The sequence below is a fragment of the Syngnathus acus genome, chromosome 10 (assembly GCF_901709675.1).
Source record: "Syngnathus acus chromosome 10, fSynAcu1.2, whole genome shotgun sequence".
NCBI classification, from domain to species: domain Eukaryota; kingdom Metazoa; phylum Chordata; class Actinopteri; order Syngnathiformes; family Syngnathidae; genus Syngnathus; species Syngnathus acus.
This window is the reverse complement of record NC_051095.1, coordinates 2,892,844-2,920,080: the sequence shown is the minus strand read 5'-3', so window position 1 is coordinate 2,920,080 and position 27,237 is coordinate 2,892,844. Positions and strand designations below refer to the sequence as shown.

Below are 27,237 nucleotides of genomic sequence, written 5' to 3'. Positions count from 1 at the left end.
AAAGTCAACTGAATGTGAAAACTCAAAACTTGCATGGTTGCTACATGACTGAGTTCCCACCTCTGGCAAACGAGCTCCGACAATCTCAACGACAATCAGTACGATAAACAAACACGGTCGGGTTCAATCGGAACTCAAGCGCGGCAGCAAAACAACGACCCGACGCGCACACGCTTACCGATGATGTAGTAGTCCTGCATGCTTTTGAACTCGTGGCCCCACAGGTTGGGCGAGAACTCCTGGAACTTGATGGTGAAGCGGCGTTCCCGCGTAGGTTCGTCGCACGTCAGCACGATGTTGGGCGAGCCCGCCACCTCGCAGCGATCCGCCTGGTCCCGCGACGACACCAGGTACAGCTTGTAGAACTCGTACTCGGGTGTGGAGCGGGCCGTGTCCAGCGGCGGGCAGATCAGGTCCAGCCGGTCCCCGATCTGAGGGTAGAGCACGTAGCCCTTATCGTCTCGGAACCTGTCGGGGACGGGAAGGAAGTCAAGTTAGATTCCTGGACCCGGAAAGAAAACCACGTGGAGCGGTTCCTAATAAAGTGACTCGATGGAGGCAGATGGAATGAAAACGTCAAAAGGTTTCGACAGACTGCGTGACGGGAAAGCCGAAGGGAGCCCAAACGGTTCCGCCGTTCCTTCTATCTCGGGGCCTCGTGTCTTACATATAAACCGTCACAAAGCACGCAAGTGTCACAAAACATTTGAATGACAACACGACGGAGCCGCAGGGGGGTCTGACAATTTGAGCTTTTCAGAGAAAAATTAAAAGTTGAACAATCTCAGAATGAAAGCCAAAGAGGAACAATGCGAAGACTATTACACCATCTTCCCGGCAACGACGGCGGCCATCTTTCGGGGCGCCGTGGACAAAACACAACTTGGAAGCGGTCCATAGTGAGACGGGAAGTACTGTCGATTTATTCCCTGGCATCTCAAACTTGCCTCCGACTGCTCTCCTAAAAACAGAAGCGGTTTCATTTCTTTCGATATGTTATGTATCAAAAGGTTGTCTATCGCTATATATCTATGATATCTATCCATCTATGGATCGATGTGTTTATAGATTTTTATATCCAGTGTAAAGACGGATTTTTATGTTTTCAATTCCAAGATCAACTTTCCCGAGTCTGAGCAGAATCTTGAGCAACGTTTGGGCTTCCTTTCACTCTCTATCTCGCCTTTTTTTTTTTTTTCTACCCTCAGTCGTCAACAATGGAGCCATTCATGTGGCCACACTTTGAAACGCGATGTGGTGTGGGAAGGGTTGAGGAGTGGGGCAGAGGTGACACTGATGGAGTTTTTGGGGGTGGTGGGGGTTAGAAAAGAGGAGGGGCTTGCTTTTCTTCTTTGGGCAGAAACATCATTTTTTCACCCAAGCATTGACCTCCAAGACCCCATGAGTGTCTACCCGCCCCCGCCTCGATGCCTCCTGCAGCTGCCCCTCCCTGTCCACTTGACACATTTGCAAAGCAAGGTGCGCTCGTGTGTCCTCTTCTCTGCATATCATCGTGACGGACAGCTTGAACATTTCCAAAATTCCACAAAGGCAACCCGAGACCATTGTGGAGTTCGAGCCGGGCACACAGGTGCCATCAGTTGTGTGTGTGTGTTTTCATTTTAGCAGAATTAATGTGTGTCACTAATAAAAGAGACTCCACAAGGCACAACGACGAGGCCCCTAAACATTAGAAAATTCCACCCTTTTCCCCGATCCTAATTCCCAGACTTTCCAGTAATAAAAACAAGACAGAAGACTCAAGGTGGGTCAAATCAAATTCCATTCTTTCCACACTTAGATAGGAACCATCCCGTGACCTCAAAGGCCACGTCAAGCTTCCTCATCCTTGAACGCATCACAGCTTGGCGGGAGGCGGAGTCAGCAAAGTAGGATTCTATTCGGAACGATAAATGATCTTTTCTTATGGCGGGTTTGATTTAAAGCGTCAGGACCACATAAAGCTGTCCACTCTAATCTCATGGTGTAATTTCAGACTCGCACACACACACACAGACACACATTCAATGTACACACAGTGTCAAATGCACAGCAGGGGAGCGACGAATTGGGTAGGAGAGCGATCTGCTACAGGAGAAATGAGTAATAATGTATAACAAGTCTATTCGTCAATTTGAACTTCAAGAAATGAGACACATTATGGAAAATCTGGCATTTTCTCCATTATATTGCAAAACAACAAACAAAATAGTCACTGACTGGAACACTCATTTGCGGGTAAGCCAGCTCACACGTCATTTTTAAACGCTGACACAAGCAAACATCCTTAAATTAACTTTCTGACATGATTCTCCATCTCCTGGAATAATAATAATAACAATAAAATGTCCGCCTTAAGGATGAAAAGGGGCAAATGAAAAAAAACGACGACTTTGAGGAGAAATATTATTCCAGGCCCGAGCGCTGGCTCGGATCACTGGCTGAAGTGGAGAAACGGCACGAAGCAAGAAGCAGCTGCTAGCATTTTCCAATGTTTTGCTGCAGCAATCACAAAAGTGTAATGGGGAACAGATGCGAAGGAATATGTAATACATACCAACAACACACATTCAATTCCTTCCTCTTTGACACAACACTCGTTATTCCTCCGCAAATGTGGTTTTTACCTGACTGCAAAATTTGAGCAAGTAGTATTTTATTACAGGAACTTGGACGAGGTTATGTTTATTATAAAAAATATATATATATATATGTATATAATAAAATAAATTATATTATATAATATTATACAATATATATATAACAAAATAAACTATATTATAGAATATATTATACTAATGAACACTTAGTACAACTACAACTTTTCTTTTCGTTTGAATAATCCATGACGATAATGTCTTTTTATTCCGAATGGACAGCCCGGCTGTCCATTAGCGGGCGCGCCGGACAGGCGGCTTGAAATATCCATAATGGTTATTAGTGTCTTCATTAAAGAAGCATATACCCTGGAGAAGAAGAGCACAAGTGCTCTTTGAGTGTGATGGACCAACATTTGAAGCAGCAGTCATGGAAATTGATGAGAGTCGAGGGCGAGGCTTGGCCCAGATCTCTCGGAACGTTTCTATTGTAGGATGAACAATCTTACATTACATTACACGACAGGTAAAACCATCAGTGGCTGCACACAAAGAAAAATAATTTGGTGTGTATGTAGTGTTTTATAATAATGACATTGAATTTTCTTGTTGAGCACTGTAAGTCTCACGGCCTGCCCGGTGAGTGACGTGGGCGTCGGCGAATGACAGCTCAGAAGTTGGTTGCTGTGTTATTTTGTGTCCACAATGTTAGACACGGAATTGTGTGGAGCACTTCTGCTTTGCGCTGAACAAAAAGCACTTGCCAAAAGATCTTCTACACAGCATCAAGTGCGAAAGAGGGTCAGCGAGCGAGGCCAGGCTAGCGGCGCGGACTAGCGGAGAGGCGCCAGAGGTTGACGTAAAGTCAGCCAGCGCCGCGAAGCCCGCAGGAATGTTAGTGGTGAGTGCGAGCGACGACAGCGCCGTTAACAGCTTCCATGTGGCGGGCAGGCGACCCAGCGAGAAAGGGAGCACAAACGGGAGGTGGCGGGAATCATCTGGCGATGCAGAAAAGGATTTAAATGTGTGGGAGGTCGCGAGAGAGAAAAGATGACGCAGTTGGCAGGAATGGCCGATGTCAAGTACAAAAAAAAAATCCAAGACACGCATGTTTTTAGTTAAATATCTGTCAAGAAATTACTAATTTGTCTTCAGAATCCTTTTCACTTTCCTGTTTTTCTTGGTTTATAGTTTGAGGTGTCACAAAAAAAAAAGTCAGATTGTATTGAATCGCTCTTCTGCTTGACAAGTTTTTCATAAAAGGAGTGTTTGCTCAGAAACCCGAGTTTTTGGTGAAGCCAACTCGGGTTCTACGGCTGAACAGATCCAAAGAACTTCAGGTGAAATAAATGAATTGAGTCTTTCTTTTGGTAGGTTTCGAGATTCAGCTGGGAAACTGATTTGAAAAAAACAACCCCCACAAAATACAATTTAAAATGCCAAACATATTTGAATGGTTTCTTGATGTCTTGCAGTAAAATAAAAAAAACGCATCTTCCACATTTGATTAATTGCTCAGCCCTAACTCTCTTCGAGCAAGCTGCTCAGGAGGACAGTTTAAAGAAAAAAATAGTGAGATGGCGCCAAGGGACTTTGAAGGTAAATGTGCCCTTGTCATCACACACACATTTTTTTTTCTGACTGGAGGCGGTTGGGAGCGCTGCAGCGTCTGTGTCAAATCTAGTCAAAATCACACTTGCAGGTCGGAGCCTTGCTGGATGCTTTGGCATTTGCAAAGAGCACACACACACACACACACACACACACACACACACACACACACACACACACACACACACACACACACACACACACACACACACACACACACACACACACACACACACACACACACACACACACACACACACACAGACTCACGCCCGCCCTTCAGCTCCCATGTCGCGGTTTTCCCGCTGAGGGGGGCACCCGACGTCGGCCACAATGCGGCAGATGAGCGCGTCGCATTAAGGTGAAGCCGCGTCAAGCTAACTTTTTCTTTATGTCAAGCTAACTAAGCAAAGTAGGGAGGAGGATGTCTGATTTTTTTTTTCAGGAGGGGGGGGGCAGTCATATTCAGGTCAGGAGAAACTTTTTTTTGTCATTTCCATCATCATCCTCATTTGCATTCTTCCCCTTGCTGATTTAATTTTTGCGCTGGTGTCTTTTTTTTTTTTTTTTTCATGTTCCCGCCGCCGCATCCGCAGCTCGGAACTTTTGTTCACAGCTTCTTTGGCACTCTCGGCGTCGCAGACGCTCCGTGCTCGGCATCTCATCAACACCCGACACCTGACGTCATCGCTTCAATTGAAGCTTGGGAAAAAAGGAAATAAATAAGACAAGTCAAGAGCGGTGAAAACTGGGAAAAAAAAGTGTGAAGATGTTGATGATAACAGTTTTGAATTATAGTTGTTTTTTTATTCTTTTTTTTACTTATATTTAGTTTTAATTAGTTTTTAGAGGGGCTGTCAGTTTCCATTAGTTTGTATTTCTTTGAAAAAGCTCCATTTTATTTGACTTTAGTTTTCTGCTCATATTTGGAGTATTTGTCAAGTACTGGGAAAAAAAAGTGTGAAGATGTTGATGATAACAGTTTTGAATTATAGTTGTTTTTTTATTCTTTTTTTTACTTGTATTTAGTTTTAATTAGTTTTTAGAGGGGCTGTCAGTTTCCATTAGTTTGTATGTCTTTGAAAAAGCTCCATTTTATTTGACTTTAGTTTTCTGCTCATATTTCAAGTATTTGTCAAGTACTGGATTAAAAAAAAAAAAAAGTCAGCAAGTTTGTGTAATAAAGTAAAGTCACCCCGCTGTTTGATATTATTTCTGAAATTTGAAATTTTGACTCTGGCCCAAGCACAGTTCGGTTGTATTCAAGTCATTTCACATTTTTCTTCAAATGGAAAGAACAAATAACGCTTCCTCAGCGATCTCGACGCTGCCGGAGACATGTGAGGTCCAAGACGGCATAAATCGTCTTTGTGTCGTCGCGGCTCACCTGGAAGTGAAGCCTCAACCGCGTCTTTTTGGTGGTCACACAACTTGCAAAACTGCTTTGCCCACATCTGCTTTTTTTTTTTTTTTTATTGTGGCGATCGCCGTTTTGTTTTTTCTTTTCTTCCTGAGGATGATTTATACAAGTCTGGATTGGTCCCATTAAGGCGCTCTAGTGGAGGTGTGTGTTGATGGAGCACTGCGGGTCCTGACATGCGGGTCCGTGTGCGTGTGTGTGTGCGCGTGTATACATACTTAAAAGCCTCACTGAGGGTTTCCCAGTTGAAGTGTGTAGCTGGGGTCAACACACACACACACACGCACACACACACACTTAAATGGATGGCGGCAGCTGGCGTGTGAAGAGTCTTTGAGCTTCAGCTCGTTCAGGCCGACCACCCCGCTAATTTAATTAGGTCACCCTGTGCTCGACAGTGTTGGGGCACGCACACGCATATGTGGACACATGGACACACACACATGAACACACACACAGGAATTGTCCAATAGCCTGTGAGGTGAGACGTTGATCCTGGCGGTGTGTGTGTGTGTGTGGTTGTATGCCCCTCAGAGGCCACAGGGTCTAAAGAGTTTGAAACTTTAGCTAAGGACGCCTCAGCTCGGGTCGGGCCAGAGTGTCAAGGGAGCGCCGTAATCCATCGGAGGTCCCACGGGACCGCCAAATATGCGCCAGGAGACTTGTGGGATGTAAACTCGCAAAAGAGCACTTTGCACTTGAAAGCTGGGTTCCATGACGACGCTTTTTATAAAGTGTAACCAAGACAAAAGTCACACACATTGAAGTGTTGAGTGCCTTTAAAGGGGCGGAGCCAAAGTCAGTGATATTGCAAGTTGATAGGTCCAGGTTGGTTACAATTTTCATTAAATGAACGCAATATTAATCACACGTATTGCATTCTTGCAAACTCTACGGCACTACACTCAAGGTCAGTTCATTAGGTACACCAAACCAGCGCCAAACCTACTGATTGCTAGCACGGGCACGGCGCTAAACGCGCGCTTCCAGTTTGTCATGCTAGTCGGACGTCAGCATCTTGAAGCCATTTGGGCCTCAAAGTCTCAGTTGCCATCCCCCCATAGTTCGCCCCCCCCAACCCTCAACCTCCTCCTTGTTCTGATTTGACGGAAGTTTTAAGCGCTTAGGATGCTAGCAGTTTCTGCCCGCGTTATCATCGTTTGCTTCTCACTCAATGGACGATTTCATCTTGTTATGAACAGACTTGATTGAGTGGTGCAGTGTGCAATCGCCAGAGAGAAAAATTTAAAAGTGAGCGGCCTCAAGTCATACAAAATACCATCCACTCCTGTCAAGATATTGCCGAGTGCTATCGGTGTTGGAATGTGTGCACGTGCTTCTGTGTGTGTGTGTGTGTGTGTGTGTGTGTGTGTGTGTGTGTGTGTGTGTGTATGTGTGTGTGTGTGTGTGTGTGTGTGTCGGGCAAAGCGTGGGAGTGTGCTTCAGCCACTTCTCACCCACTTTAGCTCTTAAAAGCGGTGTGAAAAAGTCACCCGTGCTTGAGAGTAATGGGGAGGGGGGGTCTGTCTAATTCCTGGAGCGCTTCACAGGTGTATTGCTTCCAGGAAGGCACCTTTTGGTGATTCCTATAGTTCCCCTCACCCTCTAACACACACACACACACACACCTGCCTCCCCCCTGCTTCATCCGCACCTCCCCTCCGATAGGCCTTCATCCCTTCATCCTCACTGCCTCCCCCGCAAACCTCTCTGCCTCTGTTTGAAGCTGACTGTTTGTCTCCAGGGTTGGATGATTGACAGCTGAGAGAGAGCCAGGCAGCTCTCTGGTGACAGATAAGGACTTTGGCTCTATTGCTCACTGGTTCCCACACACACTCACACATTAACACACACACGAGCACACACCGTGGGTCCCGTGCTGCGCCCCAGTTCGGCGGGGAGTATACAAACCCTATTTGCATTCGGAAGGGCCGTGTAAAATAAATAAAGAATCGGATGAATCGAGGAATAAATAGACAGGCGGCTCGGTTGGGGAGGCGTGCGCAGATGGGTGCGTGTTCATTCTCAACCTCCGGGCTCCCGAGCGGGGAGCGTTGCGGAAAGGAAGCCTCCGTTGGGCTCGCACGCAAACACACTGTCAAATATACATGACAAGTTGGAGAAGCCGAAATCATTATGGAGACGAAATCTAGAAAGGGTGTTGAAATACACTTTTTAGTGCTCCCTTTGTTCGACGGGCTCTCCCAGGACGTTGTGTAGCCGTCCCGCTAACGTCTACGCAGCTGCGGGGTTTTTTTTTTTTGTTTTCTTTGTGGTGTAACAGGGGAAAGAGCTGATCCGTTTTGAAATTGGTGATTGACAGCCGAGAGCGACGAGTGTCATCGATGCGACATTGCGGAGGAGGCAAAAAGGAGGATGGCCAACGGGTTGCAGGAGAACTGGTTCCATCCATCCATCCATCATCCATTCATCCATCCTTCCATCCACTTTTTCCATCCATCCATCCATCCATCCATCCATCCATCCATCCATCCATCCATCCATCCACTTTTCCCATTCATCCATCCACTTTTTCCATCCATCCATCCATCCATCCATCCATCCATCCATCCATCCATCCATCCATCCATCCATCCATCCCCTTTTCCGACACTTTCACTTTTGCCATGTCATCAATATCGGCAACAAAGGTATCAAAGCGCTAATTTTGCTATGGCGACGACCCGACAGAGTGCGAAAGCTTGAACCCCGGTTAGCGTTGAAGGCGGGCTCCCCCCCCCCGGCCCATCCCCACCGCTGGGTGTGAGAGGTCACGGCCTTCGCTTGAGCGCTGATGCTGCGTGCAGGCACACAAAGCAGATTAACGCTCACAAAAAAAAAAACAGGAGGGGGGCCCGGGCCAGCGCTTTGTCACCCCGCAACCCTCATCCGCCGCCCGATTGGCCGAGCCGGCCTCATCTGTTGCTCGCGCCGCCAATGAAAGGCGGAGCCCCCGACCGTGCGTGCTGTCGGCGGTCAAACGGCATCGAGCGGCAGTCTGCGACGTCGCGGCCGACTTAGTATTCATAGCTTGCTAATTGCAGGTTAAGCCTGGGGCGCATTCCTTCAACTTCGGATTTGTTTTTTAGTCGGCACGTCTGTCCTCCCGGTGCACTCTTATCACCGGGTTCAAAGTTTCCTGCGACGTGATGCATCCCTTTATGAATTTGCCCACTCAATTGAAGACCAAAGGAAGCCGAGGAGCATTTAGAGCGCCTCGTTGTTGCGCCGTAGAAAAGCCACCGGAGGTTTTAGGCGGATACATTTTCACAGATCAAACAAGTGGTTAGGGTCCGGATGCTAAACAAAGTGTGACGGGGCTTCACACATTATCACATTGTTTGAGAGCGGAGAGAAGGACTTGTTTTTTTGCCATTTTGAAGCCTCGTTTTTTGTACTTGGCGAATTGTTTGAATCATTTACCTTTGGCAAGGTTGCTAAAAACTATGTGGCGTGTCTAATTTAGTTAAATTTTACATTTACTTTACTGCAACATTAGCTGTGTTGTAAATACCATACATACCGGAAGTAGAATCTAACTAGGCTATAGGCTAATGTATATAGGCTAATGGCTAATGTAAATAGGCTAATGGCTAATGTAAATGGACTAACGGCTAATGTAAACAGGCTAACGGCTAATATAAATAGGCTAATGGGTGTGTCTATCATTAAATCGGTACATTTAAGTGTAGTAATGTGGACGTTCTTATTTCAATCATTGGTCACAATTCTTAATCATCGGGACAGACACGGATGAAAATCACAGGTCCATCTTGAACGGCATTTGGCATTTTAATCTCCCATGAGGCCTTGAGGTTGAGTGAGAAATGCGCCTGAGGGCAAAACGGAGGCTAATTCACACTCAACATGGAATTACACTGTTTCCACGCATGAAGCCTTTGAATAATTTACGGCGCTCGACGGCTGGACATGATTTATTCGGCGCATACGGTTGACGGGAAGCGTCGGGGCTGCGGTGCGGAATCGGTCCGGGCTTCGCCAGCCCCTCAGCGGTGCGTCGCTAAACAAGCAACCGGGTCAGCGCTGCGGTAAGTCAATTTGTTTTACCCACTGGAATGAAGTGGAATGCCAGTCATCCAAAATATACGGCACATTTCTTCAGTACGTTTTAAATATATAGAAATATAAAGGATATTTCCCCACAGTGCTTTTATAATGGCCTTCAATTAGGGCATATGCGGATTGTGGCTTTTTGCGGGCGAGTCCATCTTTGAGATGGACGTCGGGGCTTTTCTGTGCGTCTCAACATGTGTTCTCATTCTCCTGAAAGTGAGAGAACCGGAGGCAGAGGAGAAGATGGGAGGAGAAATAGGCACAGTGACATTAACAAGATTGCTTGTTAAGGAAGGCGGAGAGGAAGGGGAGAATGGCGGGGGCCGTAATTGGCTGGAGGTTTTTTTTTTTTTTTTTTTGAAAAGGCGAGAAGAAAAGACAGAATTGGGTTTCCAGGCCCGCCCGGCGTGTGAAACTGTGTGCGAAGCGACCAGATGAGAGGCTAAAGGCCAGACACACCTTTCAATCAGGTTGAGGGCCGGGCCGAGCCGGGCCAGGGCACCCCTCCCCCCCTTCTCTCTCCTTGCCCTCCACCTTCCAGGACAAAGACACAGTGTGCAACGCACATCTGCGAAGACGCAGGAGCTGCTGCGGTGTCAACACAAACCACATTTCACACGACTCGCTCACGCACACACACACAAGTGAGCACACAAACACGACCTCACTTTCCACCAGTGGTTCTCAATCTGGGCTCCCTTGGAGGTCCAGCTCGGGTGTTCATAAAATAATTCACAATCAATAATTCAAAACACATGCAAATGACACGATAAAACGGGGGGGGGGGGGGGGGGGGGGGGGGAAAGGCAAGACCTTTTCCATGCCTACTCCTTGAAAAAAGTACTCGATGAATAACTCCAGTAAACTGTTGGATTCCAGTTGAGAAAAACAACAACCATGGCAGTGAATGAGGTATACGGATCCCTGGACCCCCCCGAAATTGAGACCCCTGAAGCTCCAAAACGCACACACCAAGTCATAGTATCTCCCCAAATGCACTGCCAGCAACTCGTGCGAAAAAGCGCTTTGCATTTCTTCAAGATGCGCCAACAAGACCAGCGCGTGTGTCTGTGTGTATTTATGTTGTGTGTGTGCATGCCGGTCGGTGTAAATCAACGTTAATCCCTCGCCGCGGGACGCCCTCCCTTCTTCCCGTGCCAGATGAGGGAGGGATACACGGCCAATTTCAACAGGGGAGCTAGCTGCCAAGCGCAAACGCCGCGTCATGGGCTGCCATGTGATGTCACGCCTGTGGGACGCCGGCAGATCTAAAATAACGTCTATGTGACTATGACCATGTCTTGACATGAGCTATGAGAGTTAGCGTGCCCGTAAATGGTTCAATAAATGAGAGACTCACTACTGAGAATGCTAACAAGCTAGCTAGCCTGGCTGACAGTTGTGATGAGCACCGAAAAAGTGCAGAAATACGTTTAGTGTTTGACTTTTTTGATTTAATATGGACAAAATTGAATGTTTATGGTTCAATAAATGAGAGACTCACTACTGAGGATGCTAACAAGCTAGCTAGCATGGCTAATGGTTTGTTTTCATTCTGATGTTACTTTACGAGGGTGATGAGCACCGAAAAAGTTCAGAAATATGTTTACGCTTTGACTATTTTGATTTAATATGGACAAAATTGAATGTTTTTGTTTTTTTTAGGTTTACGAGTATAGGCCTACCTACGATGCATGTTCAGAGGACTATTGCCGATATTTTGGTTCACTGATATGACACCACAAGAGTCTGACCCACTAGCTGGAAATACATTAAATATAATTCCTACTTTTGTTGCAAAAACGAAAAAAAAAAGATTTTTTTTTGTCACATCAATTATGAATTTAATGTGGAACTTCTTCCTACTCATCTTTTTAACAAGTCGCATGCAGATATAAATATCGTTATGGTCAATTCCCCAATTCAGCCCATCCTAATATTTCACAACACTTATTGGCCCTTACCTAGACCTCACTTTTCACAACAAACATTCCAACAGAAGACATCTGGAATGTTCTTCTACCCCATCCAACTGAGATAGGTCATGGTGACCAATTGGCAAACACTACTGATTAGAGTATTGGAAAATATATCATAGTATTTAAAAGTATTAACAAACTATGTCATAATCTTTAGTTGAAAGAAAAATTTGAACGTTATATAAAAGTAATCTATAAATTAAATCTGCAAATATATCAAAATAATATACCATTATAATCTGGGAAAGCAGGCGATGGACAAAGATTCAGGAAAGACAAAGTGCGGACGTAACTCGGAAAGACGGCTACCAAAGGGTTAATTTGGCAGTTTGAACCACGGGATGGATTATCTACCTCCCCTTCACCAATCACTCCATTGTGAACCACTATGGAAGTGAAGAAGGAGGGTGAGAAAAATTCCCCCCCTTCTTTCTCCAAGTAGATTAATAAAATGAAGCTTCTGGATCCCTCTCAGCTTGCCTTATCCTTTTATTCCCCACTTTGACGCTTTATCTCAGTATTCTATTATTCCTTCGACTATATGCCGGCGTTTCGGGAGTGGATGCCTGCCTGCGTGTGTGCATTCAAAGAAAGCACGACAGGCTTTGAAAAGGGAGGAGGAGGAGGAAGGCCAGATAAGAGATGGACACAAGTGTGACAAAGAAACCGGTGAGAAGGATGGAGTTGAGAAGGAGGGAGGGGGGGGCGTCACAGGAGCCCCGTGGGTGCATCCTTTGGACTCTTTCAAAACCAGAACCTGTTCCCAGCGGCCTTTGCTTGCATTCAGACTGAAACATTACTTGCATTTCCATGTTACAGAGCAGTGATAGTCAACCGTCGGGATTTCATTTTGAACTCATTAAAGATGACATCAGTCATAAGTTAGTCGTTTTACATAGAGGATAAAAAATAGATGCCTTAGCGTATTGTTATATTGTCTCTCCATGTGTTGCTGAAAAGTGTCTGATCAAATATCTATTGTTTAAAAAGTTATAGCTTCCGTGACATCAATGCTAGTTTCCTTAGCCAGTCGATAGCATTTGGCATTTTGTGTTAGCATTAAGCTAGCTCTATACAAGTTGATCAAATCGTAAATGCGAATGGGAACTCAAAGCTTCAAGCTGCTTGTTGTCAAGTTTCCTGACACCATTTAGCGTCTTGAAAATCTTGTAAATCGGGTCTCTCGGAAATCAAGCTACGTGTATTAGCTCAATAAAGGTTGGAAAAACCTGTTTTGATCTGCCTTCACTTCAAAATGGTCTCCCAAACAGCATCATTGACAGAAAGTCAAACCTCAACTTTCAGACGGTATTTAAGCGACAAGATTATGCACGAGATTGGAGCAGATTAACCCGTAGCAGTACGACGACCGGTCAAACTGGTCAGATTGAGGCAAATGACATGCAAAAAAAACAAAAATAAACAATCGGCATGCAGGTCGGCCAACCGGTTCAGGTTAAACAAGCACGAAAAACAACCAAGATGGCGGGAGATAGACAGGAAAGGAGCAACAAACTTCTGACAGCAAAATTGAGGCACGTGATATTGTTCCCATAGCAACCAAAATATCAGGGGGGGGGCTGAGGCAGAGGTAAAATTAAGGGGTGAAAAAGCAATGGGGGAGGGGCTGGTGTTGTAGGGACAGTCCAATGAGTCTTAATCCCTTTACAGACAGCTTTGTTGAGTGATTGACAGCCAAGCGCGTCCACGTTAGAAAATGGCGAGGGGGGGGGGGGGCATTACTAGAGGGATTATCTCTCCCCTGCCTTTACAAGCCCCCCAGCCCCCCACTCCACCTCACCTCATCACTGGTTGATAGGGTCAAGTGGTGCTGGCTGTTTTCTGTGGTTTTCACGCCCAAAACTGCCTTTGTCTGCCTTGTTTTGCAAATAACGGCAGCAGTAATGACAGTGGCGGGGGCGGGGGAGACTGTGTGTGGGGGGGGCAAGGGGAACCCAGTGTACACAAACAGCCCACGCGGGCTCGTATACAAGTCCTCACACCCACGCTGGACAAGCACTCAAACCCGCGCTCCGAGAAGGCCGCTGTAGTTCGATTAGCGAGCCGCTGGAGTTTGAATCGCATTTTCATCATCACGTGGGAAAATTTCATGAAAGTTCCTTTTCGGATGCCAGTTCACACAAATTAGCCAAAGATTTGCTGTGGAAGAAGTGAAAAAGAATTGGGCAGGCTTGTAACACATCCATCAACCCCCCCCCCCCCAAAGAAGGAGACCTCTGATAACCCCGCCCACTTTGACCTTTTGTAACAGCATTCTTTTGCGTGGGGATAGAAGGAGGCGGGGCGAAAAGAAAGACAAAACTGTGGTGAGCCAGACCAGTGATGACTTTTCAAGTAATTTCAAGAAAGACAGAGTACCAAAAGTAGGTTTTTTGTAATTTGGTACTACTAACCCATTTATTATTTATTATTATTTTTAAAGAATCGGCACTCGTGGAGGCTTCCGATACCAGCCCATGATGCTTCAGGCAAAAAGGTTTTCTTAACTGAAGTTAGCGCGAATGACGAATCACCATCAAGACTTCAGGAATCATTTTTTGGGTCACAAACTTAAATAACATTTTATAAATCAAATGTTCGAGAGGTATCGTTAGTCTGTATCGTACCGGTTACTTTTAAAAATCAAGTAAATCAAGTAATCACTTCACTCATTCACTGTCAATAAAAATATAATATAATATAATATAATATAACATATTTTTGACTCATCAATGGCTGTCAATGAGTCAACTAAGTTACATTTAAAATCAAGTAAACAGTAAAGTAACTTTGTGACTTTTTTCAAGCTAATTGTAAAGCAGTTGAAGTCATCGCAGAAGAAGAAATGCGTGAACATCTTTGCTCAGACACTCCAAACAGAGGAAGCTATCGTGAGGCCGTGAAGAGTTTCACAACAACATAATTGCCTGTAACCATCATGTGATTTTGCTTTTCCCAGCACCGCCGCATACAAACCTCCCAAATGTAATCTTGTATTTATGACACCGGTCTCATTCAGGTTATATTTAGTACAGGAAATGGAGCGTGAGCTTTCCGAGGTCGCGGCGTAACAACGGCGGGCTAACGCCAAAGCCAGATGGGCCGCGTTCTTTTAAGCGCTAATTACAACTGTGCGCGCACACACACAAACGGGCAAGCGTTTGAGAAAGCCTGCCGAACTCATGAAGGATGAGAAGGGCTGAGAGGTAAACTGGCTCATCAACGCGTTGCCATGGAGACGTTCGCGATATAATAACAATGATATGGAATATTTTAAGATATTTATGAATCGAGAGTTAGGTTCCGCAGCAGGTGATTTTTGTTTTGTTTTTTTGCGATAAATTACAACACTTGGAAAAATCCGGATTGCGCAGATTGACTCTGAAAAATACACCACTTTTGCTTTCTCCGTTTCTTGGTCAAGCAGGAGGCATCCAAGTCTATGTACGTCTGACGAAGAGCGCTAACATAAATGATGGGTCACCATGGCAACAACTTCTCCCCCCTTATTACATGTCAGACTACAAGACACATAGGTTAAAGCGCTTAAACTTTCTTCCCCTCAACTTATTATAGAAACTCCAGAGCTGCCAGTTCGCTGAGGGCTTCACGCCGAGCTGATCAAAGTGCTGGTTCGGCCCAAAAAGTTCCTTTAAAAGCTTACCGGATTTCACCGGGTCGAACCTCCTGCGGGCTGCACGTGGCGAGAGGTGTCAGCCGTGAGGAATGGGAGGTTTTACCCGCTCGCATGTGGCCAGGAAGCGGCTCGCTGCGGTTCTGACCCGAAGACAATCAGTCACTCTGTCTGTCTACTCCATCTGAACCGGGCAGAATTACCCGACCGCATTTCCTCTCTGAGCTATCTTCGCTCTATCATCTTTAAATATTGCAGAAGCGCTGAGGGTTGCGGTTGAAGAGGGGCACAATCACCCCCCCCTGCAGAAAAGGGGCTTTATTTCCACTCCTAGTAAAGGTTTACTATACGTTTCAAACAACCATAGCGCTTTGCCTTAGTCTGCTTAGCTTAATGCTATCAAACCATGTAAAACGCCACTTACATGCTAACGGTTAGCATTGATCATCGCAGTTTCAGAAGCAATGGATACATTTGAACACAAACGGTGGTGCAACACACGTAGACAGATCGCACCCGCGGGCTTAAACACATTTCTCTGAAAAATGGCTTGTATCCACTCAAAACTTTTTTTTCCCATACAGCATTTTTTTTTAAATGCAACTTGATTTAAACTCAGTCCCACCCACTACTTAATGTCACAGCATCTTACCAAGATAAAAATAGAAAAAGTTCTATTCTTCTGTTTGTGTTTTATACTGCCTCCCGGTGGTCAAGGCAGGCACAGCACAAGGAGCAGTACAATCAATTTGATTGCAGCATTAAGTCACAATGTAAAAATTGTTTCATTCTATACATTTTATTGAATTATGCGATTGTTTTCATAAAGTATATTATTACAGAGAATTATTTTTCTTTGCTAAAAATCACATTCACAAAAAAAGACTGCGGGGAGGATTGAATGATCCTTCTTAGGATGTGTGTGTGTTTGTGTGTGCATGTGTGTGTGTGTGTGTTTGCGTGACACAGTGACACCCTTTCACACTACGAGGCAGTAAAGCTGTAAAGTGCTTCAACTACCACTTGCACCCAGACTGACCATTTCATTAGGGACACCTATCCTATTGGAAGCGATAAAAAAAAACTGAGACCAAGATAACGGTCCGTTTGGTTTGAGGACCGGTCAAATTATTAGGAACACCTCTACATATGATGCACTGGCGAAACCACAAACAGACTGTAAACGAATTGTTATGAATATCCGAACTTATTAAAACTGTTTTTTTGTACAGAACATCTTCTTTCCTGTTTATTTACAGTTTGATTTTTTTTTTTTGCGACCTTTTATGACACTTTTCCAACTCAGGCAAAAAGATTTCTAGTAAAATCTCCTCACTCTCATTTTTTCTGCCGTTGTTGTTTACGGTAGGAACACTTAGCCTAGTTAGCTTGTCTTTTATCTGGTGCCAATTAGCAGGCGATTAATGAATTATTGAGGAACTGGAAGCAGGAGGGAAGGGGATTAAACGAAACGAAACAGTCCCCCCTGTTGTATTACAACATGCGTGAGGAGACCACCGACTTGGAGAAAAAAAAAAAAAAAAGCCTCCCTTTGCATCCATTTAAGAAAGTAATCGAACTTTCTCTGTTAAGATCTTCAATGCACGTCACATCAAGTCAGGGGGGCAACGAGAAGCCCCATTAGATCATCTCAACAATCTATTTCGGCACATTCTGGGAAATCATCTAAGTGAGTCATTAAAGGTTGCCCGGTACGATCACATCATTCCCTATTACGTGCCAGACTAACACACTATATATGTTTTCCTTCGATATAAGTAAATATCTGATATTTATGTGAATAAAAAAAAAAAAAAGGCTGCTGATAATAAAAGACTGGTTAAAGTAAATGTAACCCTTTTACACAAGTAAACGTTAAAATGAACAGAATGGTACCGTAATTTTCGGACTATAAGTCGCACCGGAGTATAAGTCGCACCAGGCATAAAATGCCCAAAAAAGTGAAAAAAAACATATATATGTATATAAGTCGCTCCTGAGTATAAGTCGCCCCCCCCACCCAAACTATGGAAAAAAACGCGACTTATAGTCCGAACATTACGGTATATCCTTAAGTACAAAAGTAATATTTTTACTGTTGGTTATATGCTATTGAAAATTTGGAAGTCCACAATTTTAAAAAAAAGTTTTTATTTTTAAAGCCTGAGCTAGCTAGTTCAACTTTGACGCTATCAAAATGCTAAATTCGTTAGCAAAACGATGGCTTTGCTAACGTGAAATGCAAAAAAAAAAAAGTTTTTTTCCCCAAATCGGGCTTGGGACTAGGGAGCATTGGCTCAACGTTTATACAATCAGAATTCTAGCTTCCTTAGCTAAATGGCAGCTTTGCTAACATGACCCCAAAAACAAAAGCTCAATTAATGTTAATCAAATTAAAAAATCCCCTGATTTGTAAGTGATTTTTCAGATTACACAGATGAATGTCGGAAAATGGTGAATTTTTCGACTAGGGAGAGCTTCGGTTCAACATTTATGTGATAACACGCCAGCTAAGTTAGCTAAACGCAGACACAGGCTTTAGCCACAGGTGCGTCAACTCGCCGGCAGGTAAACAAACGTGTTTACTTGTCGAATGAGCTCAAGCACCTGCGGCTAAAGCCAAACCGTGGCAAGAATTTTCCCCATCTCTGGCTAAACACAGCTTTGTTAACACTGCGAACAGAAAACAGACAACCCATCTTTCCTACATTGTGCCATTAGCGGCAGAGGTTAAAAAAGTATTATCACAACGTAAGAAATACAAAGTAATCTACCAAGTAAAAGTAATCCGAAAATCAACACTCTGGATACCTGAAAATTAATTTAAGATGAATAAAAAAATCTTTGTACTTCCCACACCACAGCTCTAAAACATGACAGTATGGAAAGGGAAAGGCAGAAAGTGCATGGATGTGTGTCAAAAAGAAATAAAGTGAAGGACAGACTAAGCTGATTAAGTATGAATGCTAAGCTTTGTGAAGGCACACAATGGCGTACAACAGGCTTTGTACTTTGCATATACGAGCAAAACCCTTTGCAAGATGACTCAGAGTGCGCCGTCAAAGCTCCGCACCGCCACTAATTGCCATCCAGGCCACCTTACACTAAACTCCATTCGAGAACAATAGCACGGAGGAGACACCTGTAAAGGCCAGAAAAGCCTGCTAGCAAGTTAGCTTTGCCAGGAATGCAAAAATCCCCCTCCCCACCCCCAACGGCCTAGCAAACTTGGCTTCCCATCCAACCCTATGGGCTGAATCCACCCACTGCTGACAACAAAAACCCTCATTAGAGGCTTCACGCCTGGCTCCACAGTAGAAGGGGGGGGGCTCCCGTACACTGTTGCATCCCGCACGGCAAGGGGAGAAGCCAGACTGGCCGTTGCCTCCAGCACACAGTTCCACCCAAAAAAAAAAGACAGTTCCCGAGTGCAAATTTATGATACAGTCTGAAGGCACCAGCAGCGATGTTCAAAGATGCATTCAAGGATTTGCTCATGGTTCGAGAAGAAATAGACAAGTGCACTCGCGTTGATAAATTCCCACATCTCGCTCGCTTTTTAGAAGTTCAGTGGTGCCTTGAGCTGAATCAATATCTCAAATCATCTTTTTTTTTTTTTCCATTTGAATGAATGATAATGCCATTCTGAGTCAGACACCTAACAGACGAAAAGATGGATATATTGTTCTTGGAACTCCTCATATCTTATCAGTACGGCACTAATATTGGTTTTCTTTAAGGACTGCTAAACTGCGACTGCGACGGACGTCTCGCTGATATCCAAACGATTAAAGACACTGATAAAAGATATTGGACTGGATGTCATCAGACTGTACAGGTGTTCGACTGTCTCCAAACAAAAAGCAAGAATCTTTGTATAACTTTATTTATTTTTTTAATATTCCACTGCTTACTTGTTGGATTCAAAAGGAATTTCACCTGCCGGAGGGGAGAATTTTTCCTCTCTCTAAAAGCAGGCGGTCTATTTCTGACCCTCAAAGCTTCCGTCAATTGCTTTTAAATGCTAAACATGACATTTGAACTCATTGGCACGACAGAAAAGGACTTTTGATTCCAGTTTTGTCACCACGGGTGGCAAACTCGACGCTACGCAAAAGGAATTGGAACCATGTTGGACCCGAAAACGCGTATCGGTTTCGCATCCTTACCTCTCGTTAAGAGAATTCCAGTAGATGGGCTCCATGTTGCTGGCGGTGGTTCCCAGTAAATCCAGTACAAACGCCAGCAAGACCCACAATCCATTCACACTCCATGGATGCGCCATCTCCGAATTCGGTCCACAAGTGATGCTGCCAAAAACAAAACAAAAAATCAAATGAAAAAGAAGACTTCCAAAAGTGGAGGGGAGTCAGAAACTCGTGGGCCCGGTATGCATTGAGATCAATGAAAATTCAAAAATAAAAAAAGAAACCTTTGTGGTCTATTTCAGCAGCATTCCCATGACTTTTAATGTGCCATTAGTGCTCCTTGCGCGCACAGACGAATGGCTTCGGTCCAGGACGCAAATAGAACTCCAGCGAATCCAATGTTGTCAAATGAATCACAAGCCAGCAGCGTTTCTCTTCTTGTGCCTCAATTGTCTCAGTTTCGAACAACGCTCCCTTGTTGTGTGTGCACCCTCTCCCATTACCTTGCCCCGACGCCTCATGCAACACACAACAGCCAAAATACGCATACAATTTTGTTGATGGTGGGCTTTTTTTTCTCCCAAAAACAAAAATGCAAGCCGCTTTAAAGATGTGCCACCGGGCTCCACATCTCCACGCTCATCAAGTCCAGTCCGGTGCACATCACAATTCTTCCAGACAGCTTGTACATCCACGAATGCTCACTTTGAGAATTCAACGAAATATGAAAACAATCCAAATGTGGTCAAATGGAAGTCTATTTCAAGAGTTTAAAAAAAAAAAAAGCATCCTCACTTTGCTTGGGGGGAATAAAAACTTGCTGGGTAGTTTAATTTGAAGAAGAAAGAAAAAAAGGATTACGAAGCGAGCCTGGGTCCAATAAATGTTTCAACGACTGGCTGGCACAATAACACGAGGACGTCACAATCGCGACATTGGTCCGACCTGCACGGAGGCTCGCTGCGTACTGGCAGAACCGCCAGGACCAGGGCCGGAACACCGGAACCGAGCAGGGAGGGGGGGAGTGAAAACTCACGTGAACAAGGGAGCAAAATCCCCGTTTGACGACTGGTAGGCGGTACTCAACGACACAGCACAATGCAGCCAGACGTAAGACAAGAAATTTAAAAAAAGAAAAGAAAAAACAGGGCGCGAAACGAAAAGAATCTATTTTACACACACTTCTTCATTCGGACCGCTGAGCCCAGGTGCGTTTTATTTGACTAAAAAGGGAAAACCACCCATTGATCCTCGATGGAGGAGCAAGAGCGCCCCTCCGCCACACATCCAAAAAAGACACGCCAACGCTTTTTAGCTCGCTCTCGAAAAGTGGATTAAAAAAAGACGTGAGATTAACTAATCGTGCGTGCTGTTGAAAAGATATACAGAGTCTAAAACCAATAAGAGAAAGCTGATGCTCAATCTTGAGTAACACACGCACAAAACAAAACATGCTAATTGATTTTGGGTGCCCGCAAGGTCCCGAATTTACCAAAATGAACCCACACCGGGTTCAATTTGAAAAGACTCTCAAATTAGGGATGCTACTGCCATCATGTGGACAAACTGAATACTGCCGCCATTTTAGGCCACAGATAGCAAGCAGGTGGTAGGTCAGGAAGCAAGTTTTGGAGCTACATTTTTAATTCAACTTTGGTGTCACACATTTTAATTAAATCGGTTAAGTAGAATTCAATCCACTCTTTTTTTTTCTTTCTTTTTCACACGCACAACATGATGGTGGTCCGCATTACTGCCTGTTGGCCTCCTTTAGTGGGCCGACCTTCAACTCTCCTCCATGACTTCATCGCCTCCCTGTTGACTGCAGGGGCTTGTATCTTGTACACAAGCACACACATATACGCACACACACACACAAATAACACAAAATCAGAAATGTCTCCTGCTGACTTTCATCCACAGCAAGATGAGTGCAGCAGTACAAAGAGCTCCAGCAGCAAAACACACGCCTTGATGGGAATGAAACACACACTGAGATTGCTACACGCATGTGTGTGTGTGTGAGTCAGTATGAGCACACATAACCCTCACCAGCCTCGCAGCTGATAGATCTCAGCTGCACATCTTTATCCTTCAGCATCAGTCTGTTCCTGTGTGTTTGTGAGCTGCAGCTCACACTCCCTCTCTCACATGCACTGGCAACAAGGGCGGCACAAAAATCAACACAAAAGCTGTCAACAAAGGTTTCCATTTTATTTTTTCCTAAAGGTGGCTATGACAGTTCGAAATAGGCGCCTCGAGCCAATGGTTGGGTAGGTGTACCTAATGTAGCGTCCAGCGACCGAGTGTGACCTCAGCAACATCTTTGATTACACCTCCCTTCATTTTTCTTGTCCTCCCTGTTGTCTTTGTAGCTTCTATCCTCCCCTGAGGCGGCGACGGTTGCTAAGCAACATCCGCCGCAGAGCACCCCCCCCTCCCCTCATCCGAGCCGTGACTCCAGAGGACCACGACTATGGCGTGGTGGGCAAAAGGTGAAAGCATCGAGTGGCGGGTTTAACATTTCCAACGCAAAGGTCGACAGACACCTCAAATACGGTCCGCACGGAGTGCATTGACGTGATGCTCTTTAATTGGTTTTCAAAATCAGGAGAGAGCAAACGGCACGTCTCACAGCGAGTGCTACGACTGGAGTATTTGAAAATAAATTTCTAAACTGCACAAATAAAGTTGCCTATTTCTAAGAATAAAAGCATGCACAGAATTTGACATTAATGTTGTAATACAAGAAAATCTTCAAGGGAAAAAATACTTAAGTATAAGTAGACTTCTCTTTTCTGATAAAAAAGTACTCTTTTTCCACGTTAGCCTCAATAATGGAAATGCGAACTACCAATTTATGTCCATTTTATATTTCATTTGGCCCATTGGTCGGAAAAGTATCGGAAATAATTCAGGCAGTAGGCTAAAATTGTTTCTTCTGTGTGCTCTTGACAGCCCGTGGACGCCAATTTGAACGACGATTCAAATTTGTTGCTTTTAAATGTTTTGCATAAGTAGCCATTTTCAACACATTACCAAAAAGCTCATGTGATCAGTTGCACACTTTTGGCACTTCATACAAAAAAAAACACATCCAAGAATAAAAATAGAGCGCTTCTCGCCCAATTGTCCTCATTTGCCTCCTCGTAGGAGGAAAACGTTTTGCGGTTGGCACGGTCTCGCCTGATGAAATTCTGAGTTCAGCTCTGCATTTCTGAAACCTCCTCACTCTGTTCCTGGGCCTCGGGGGATCCGCACGGTCCGGCCCACCACAAGTTGAGGGAGTTATCGGCGCGGGCGGCAGAGGTCGTGGCCTCGTCGCCTCCCTCGGCATCCGAGCACGAGGACGACGAGTCTCCCTCGCCGGGCCACAGGAACTGCCGCTGGCCGCTGGATGTGGCCACCAGCGGCAGGAACGGATGGATACTGCGCACACACAAGGGGGAAAATAAATAAATGAATATAAAATTAAAAAGAAAATAAATTAGTTTATCCAAAATAAATAAATAAATATAAAATAAAAAATAAAATAAATGAATTTATCCAAATCCAAACAAATATCCAAAAATGAACTTGAATGTGAAAAGTCAACAAGTTGATAGACTATGTTTTTTTTTACTTCAGGAACTAATTTGCCATGAATGTGCGGGAGGCGGGTACCTGACGCCGTTGGCGCAGTCCCAATGGGCCTGGAACTGGAAGTCAGGCTGCAGCAGCTCCTCGCCACCCGCAGGGTTCCGAGTGTCCCAAACCGACACCACCCCCTCCGTGCCGCCGCTCAGCAGGTACCGGCCCGACCTGGCAGAGTACAACAAACACGAGTGGGAGGGGCGTCTTGCGTGACGGCGAACAGACAGGACGCACACTTACGGGTCCAGGTCGAAGTAGATGCGCTGATTGGTTCCGGCGTTCCTTTTGAGAGAGAAAACCACCTGACCGGGCTCTCGGAGGTCCCAGCACAGGATCTCGGGATCCTGCGCATCGTTCCCATTCAAAAATTCAAAATGGATTGAATGATTTTCAACATTTGAGCGTTTTCTGTCGGGCCGTCCCGCGTACCTTTCGGCCGCCAGTGTACAGGTAGTAGCCGTCGGGCGAGAAGAGAAGGTGGGTGAGGCCCCCGTGGTGGCGGGCGGGCAGCAGTGTAAGCAGGGAGCCGTCCTGGCAGGAGTAGATGCCGGCGCAGCGCGAGTACGAGCCGCAGGCGTACAGCGACTGGCACGGGCTGAAGCCCAGGCAGGAGATGATCCCGCTCTGGCCGCTTTGCTTTTTCGCTGCGGGTTTCATCATCAAAAAAGGACAAAAAGCATCAGAAAGACTTCCTTTCGCAATGCAATTTATGCTAACTATCGCGTCAAAGTTACATAAAGACGCCCGCAGATTGTTTTGGCCAAAGCGTCGTCAGTCAAGAAGAGTGCCGCAAATTGCCGCCATTATCAAAAACAAACGTGCTGGAAACAAAGAGAGGCGCATCATTAGAGGGTGCTTGGAATAATGCCAAAGTTGTCCTGAGTGCAGAGACAATTGGAATGCGACGTGCCGTTTTCTTGGAGACGAAATGGCGGGGAGCCGTCTGTTCACTCAAAGCAAACTTCAGCAAGCTGATGTCGTTTGATTAAAGACAATTTATCGCCGGCACAACCTAGTATCGAGTTCCGTCACTTTAATTTTGGTTTCCGGCCGACCTGTGGTGGGGCGTTCCTCGCAGTCTCTGCCGGGCCGCTCGGTGTAGAAGACCCTGACGGTTTTGTCGAAGCCGCAGTAGAGCTGCGAGCCGTCAAGGGAGAAGCAGAGCGAGTGGGCGGCCGTCAGCTCGTCCAGGTGGTTGTAGGGACGAAAGCTGGCCCGCACCTCGCCGTAGAAGGCGTCCCAGATGTGGACCGGGTTGTCGCGGCTACTGCTAGCAAAACTGTGGACGACAGGTCATGGAAACATGTTTGGATTTTTATTTTATTTTTTTAAAACTATTAGTCAAAAAATATTTGCTGTGAATCAAAACCCCATTCTAGAAGGTCTGACTGCCAGCTCAGTGTAATCACGCAAAGCCCAAAACGACATCACTGCCGTTTAATTAGCGCAAAGCAAATTAGCCGCAACGACATCGCCGCTTTATTTCAGTGGCGGGAAGTGGCCAATTATGTCGCTTTACTGCTGCGCGCCTGGAGCGCCGCCCGAAACAACACGAGCTTATTAGGATCCTCGCATGGAGGCAGAAAAGACAAAAAAAGAGCACACAAACATTTTGTCACAAAGGTCGCGGATGAAACCGGACGAGCACTCACAAGCACGAGTGGGGCTCCAGTGAATTCATTTTGGGGTACCAACAGTAGTCATACACGGTGTCTCCTTCAGCCATCTTCAGAACTGGACTCTGTCAAAAAAAAAGGTTGGGGGGGTCGACTTAATTGTCTAAAACCAAACGGCATTATTTTTCTGCCTTTACAAAGACTGTAATTCACATTCGGTCAAGGTTACTTGAGGTTGCAATACCAACCTTGGCCTGAGGAGGGCAGTAGAGGATTTCTAATGAGCTTGACGCGCGATGCCTGACTTGAGATTTTCTCTCATTTTTTTTTTTTTTTTAAATAAAGAACCAACACGAAGAATATTTTACTATAAGTATCACCATTATGACAAACACTATATTTAAGTGTTCATCACTAATGACAAAGATGTTTTAGTCCTTGAATGTATATTGAACATTTCTGTAAGCCACAGTAACAAGAAAATATCAACCCTAAGTAATGCTCACCATCTCCGGCAGCGCATCCCAGTTGTAGGTGTAAACCTCTGGAGGAAGATTGTAGACACGGAGCACATTGTCCGCACTGTTGCTTAGGATACAAGAACCATCCGGGGCCCTGACGAGGGGCGGAAAAGTCGCTTTGATTACATCACACACACGCAAATGGACACAACGGAATTGATCGGTAATTTTAATTACCATTTGCAACCTTTGAGGTAATTCTCTGAGAAATGGCAGTATTCACTCCAGGCACTCGTCAGGACCTGGGGGGTCTGGGAAAAGTCGAAGGGAAGGCTGCAGGACAGACAAGAAAAGGAGTCATGTTCATACAAACCCACAGAAAAGTACTGCTCGGTTCAACTTACTGCTGTGCTTCATTGGGACCGTCAGCAGACTCAGACTTTTCCTCTTCCGGCTGCATCTCTCCATCATGGCCACCATCGATATTCTGCTGCTCCTCGGTGCCCACATCCGCAGTCGTCGCCTCTTCATCTGTGACGTGCAAGGAGGCTCCTGTCGCTAAGACGAGAAAATATTTCCAGGTAAAAAGCGGCCCGACGCCAAACAATGAGAAAATGTCCTCTACTTTGGTCTTCTTGCTCCATGTCAGTGAGTGCTGGTTGGAAGTCCTCGCGCAGCCCCTGCCCCTCCTCAGCCAGCCGGGGACGTTTAGCAGGGGTGAGGCCTCCTTCGTCCTGATCCTCCTGGCCGACTGCCGCCTCTTGGGGCGGCTCGTTGTTTGACTCTGTGTCCTGCACCTCTACCGATGCGCTTTCAGGGCCGATATCGGCATCAGTCATGATTTTTTTGCTCTCTGGCGGAGGGTTGTCAAAAACGCACAGATGTGGTCTGCCTGCCTCTTGCAGTATGGCTTTCGAAATATGCTGACAGGCGAGGACATTACAGCACCCACAGGCCTGCATACAAAGAGAAGACACGCATTATAACACAGATGAACATCAAGACTTATTTTTATTAGAAAGGACATTGCAATCGTACTCTATTGCATCGCAGTATTTTTTTAAGTTTCGATAAAAATTCATGTGTTGCACAACCAACAATCAGTTTTAGACATCACTGTTAAGGTAAAATGTTGACATTTCACAGGTGTAAAGACATAAATGATAAATTTATTCTAATTTGTTGTTTTTTTAAAGTGATATGTTGTGAAACATACATTGCGCCTTTATTTATCTTTCCTTTTTTAAATTGCATTTCATTTAAAATTTACGATTTAAAAAAAAATATTCGCTCTAACTTAAGTTATATGGAGAACTACTACTTTTAAATGGTACTTGATTCACCCTTTAAAAAATAATACGGTACTTAAACAAACAAAATAAATATAATAAAGTAAATCTAATTTATATATTCAAACTAACAAAGACGTTAATTGTGCGACAGGAATTACGTATTTTAACGGCGCGCCCGGGTACTATTTACTATATAGATTTAATACATATATTCATAATCCAGGAAAAACAACTGGGGCCATCCAACCCCCCACCTGTAGCTATGAAAGCTACGCCCATTGTGTTTGTTTTGATACCTTAAAATTTAAATTATTTGCCGCAAAATCAAGCACGTTAGTCTCAAGCATGCTGTGCACACTCAAATCCAACCACAAAAAATCGCCCACTTTCATTTATTTCAAACATTGGCGCAAATAACAAAATACGTCACGTTAGCATTAGCATTCGAACACTACTCACCCAATTTATGTATGGCTTTTCCCGGCCTCTAATCTTGTAAAACGCAGTTCAAATACTCCTTCCTGGTTGAGGCGAAGGTTTCACTGGATTGTACCGAGGATCGTGCAGCGTGCATTAGTCCATTTTAATCGTGTAGCTATTCTATTTCGGATGTGTGTTTTTTTCTGAGCGAAAGGTGCCATTTGTGGTGGGTAGCCATGTGTTCGTCAAGTCTCGCGAGACTAGCTTGGTGTGCGTGATTTCTCAAGCGACAAATGCATTCAGTAACACAAGCGTCAGTGGCTAACTGCTAGTATTTATTTTGTTCTACAAA

The 27,237-nt window shown here is 45.0% G+C and overlaps 2 protein-coding genes across 4 annotated transcripts in view; both read right to left on the bottom strand.

The window, feature by feature from the left end:
* Positions 1-20,441, bottom strand: part of efnb3b (ephrin-B3b) — a 44,821-nt gene extending 24,380 nt beyond the window's left edge. Inside the window, exons 1-3 of one of the 2 annotated variants that reach the window (XM_037260442.1) lie at positions 19,748-20,439; positions 19,485-19,625; positions 179-468 (exon numbers count right to left, since the gene is read on the bottom strand). In XM_037260442.1, the coding sequence (XP_037116337.1) occupies positions 179-468; positions 19,485-19,600 (406 nt within the window). In that variant the 5' untranslated portion in view covers positions 19,601-19,625; positions 19,748-20,439. Of the gene's footprint in view, positions 1-178; positions 469-19,484 lie in introns of both variants that reach the window. The other variant, XM_037260443.1, reaches the window with a different exon arrangement.
* wrap53 (WD repeat containing, antisense to TP53) lies at positions 13,534-27,135 on the bottom strand. Of its 2 annotated transcripts, XR_005098939.1 has the most exons (12): positions 26,925-27,135; positions 25,799-26,129; positions 25,578-25,731; positions 25,411-25,506; positions 25,219-25,327; positions 24,749-24,837; positions 24,152-24,375; positions 23,526-23,740; positions 23,337-23,440; positions 23,127-23,264; positions 22,559-22,892; positions 13,534-13,544 (listed from the first exon to the last, which is right to left on the bottom strand). XR_005098939.1 is itself a non-coding variant. In XM_037260333.1 (11 exons), the coding sequence occupies exons 2-11, from the start codon at positions 26,010-26,012 to the stop codon at positions 22,667-22,669; spliced, it is 1,569 nt and encodes a 522-aa protein (XP_037116228.1). In that variant the 5' UTR covers positions 26,013-26,129; positions 26,925-27,135; the 3' UTR covers positions 21,657-22,666. The 2 variants fall into 2 exon arrangements, 1 of the variants encoding a protein (XP_037116228.1); XM_037260333.1 differs by lacking the exon at positions 13,534-13,544 and having other exon boundaries at positions 21,657-22,892.
* Between the last annotated feature and the right edge of the window lie 102 nt (positions 27,136-27,237).

Coding starts and splice junctions, on each gene's coding strand:
- wrap53 (XM_037260333.1), bottom strand. CDS start 26,012: ATGACTGATGCCGATATCGGCCCTGAAAGCGCATCGGTAGAGGTGCAG. Junction 25,507..25,577: donor GGTCCCAATGAAGCACAGCA/GTAAGTTGAACC, acceptor TCTGTCCTGCAG/CCTTCCCTTCGACTTTTCCC. Junction 23,741..24,151: donor CGAGGAACGCCCCACCACAG/GTCGGCCGGAAA, acceptor TGAAACCCGCAG/CGAAAAAGCAAAGCGGCCAG.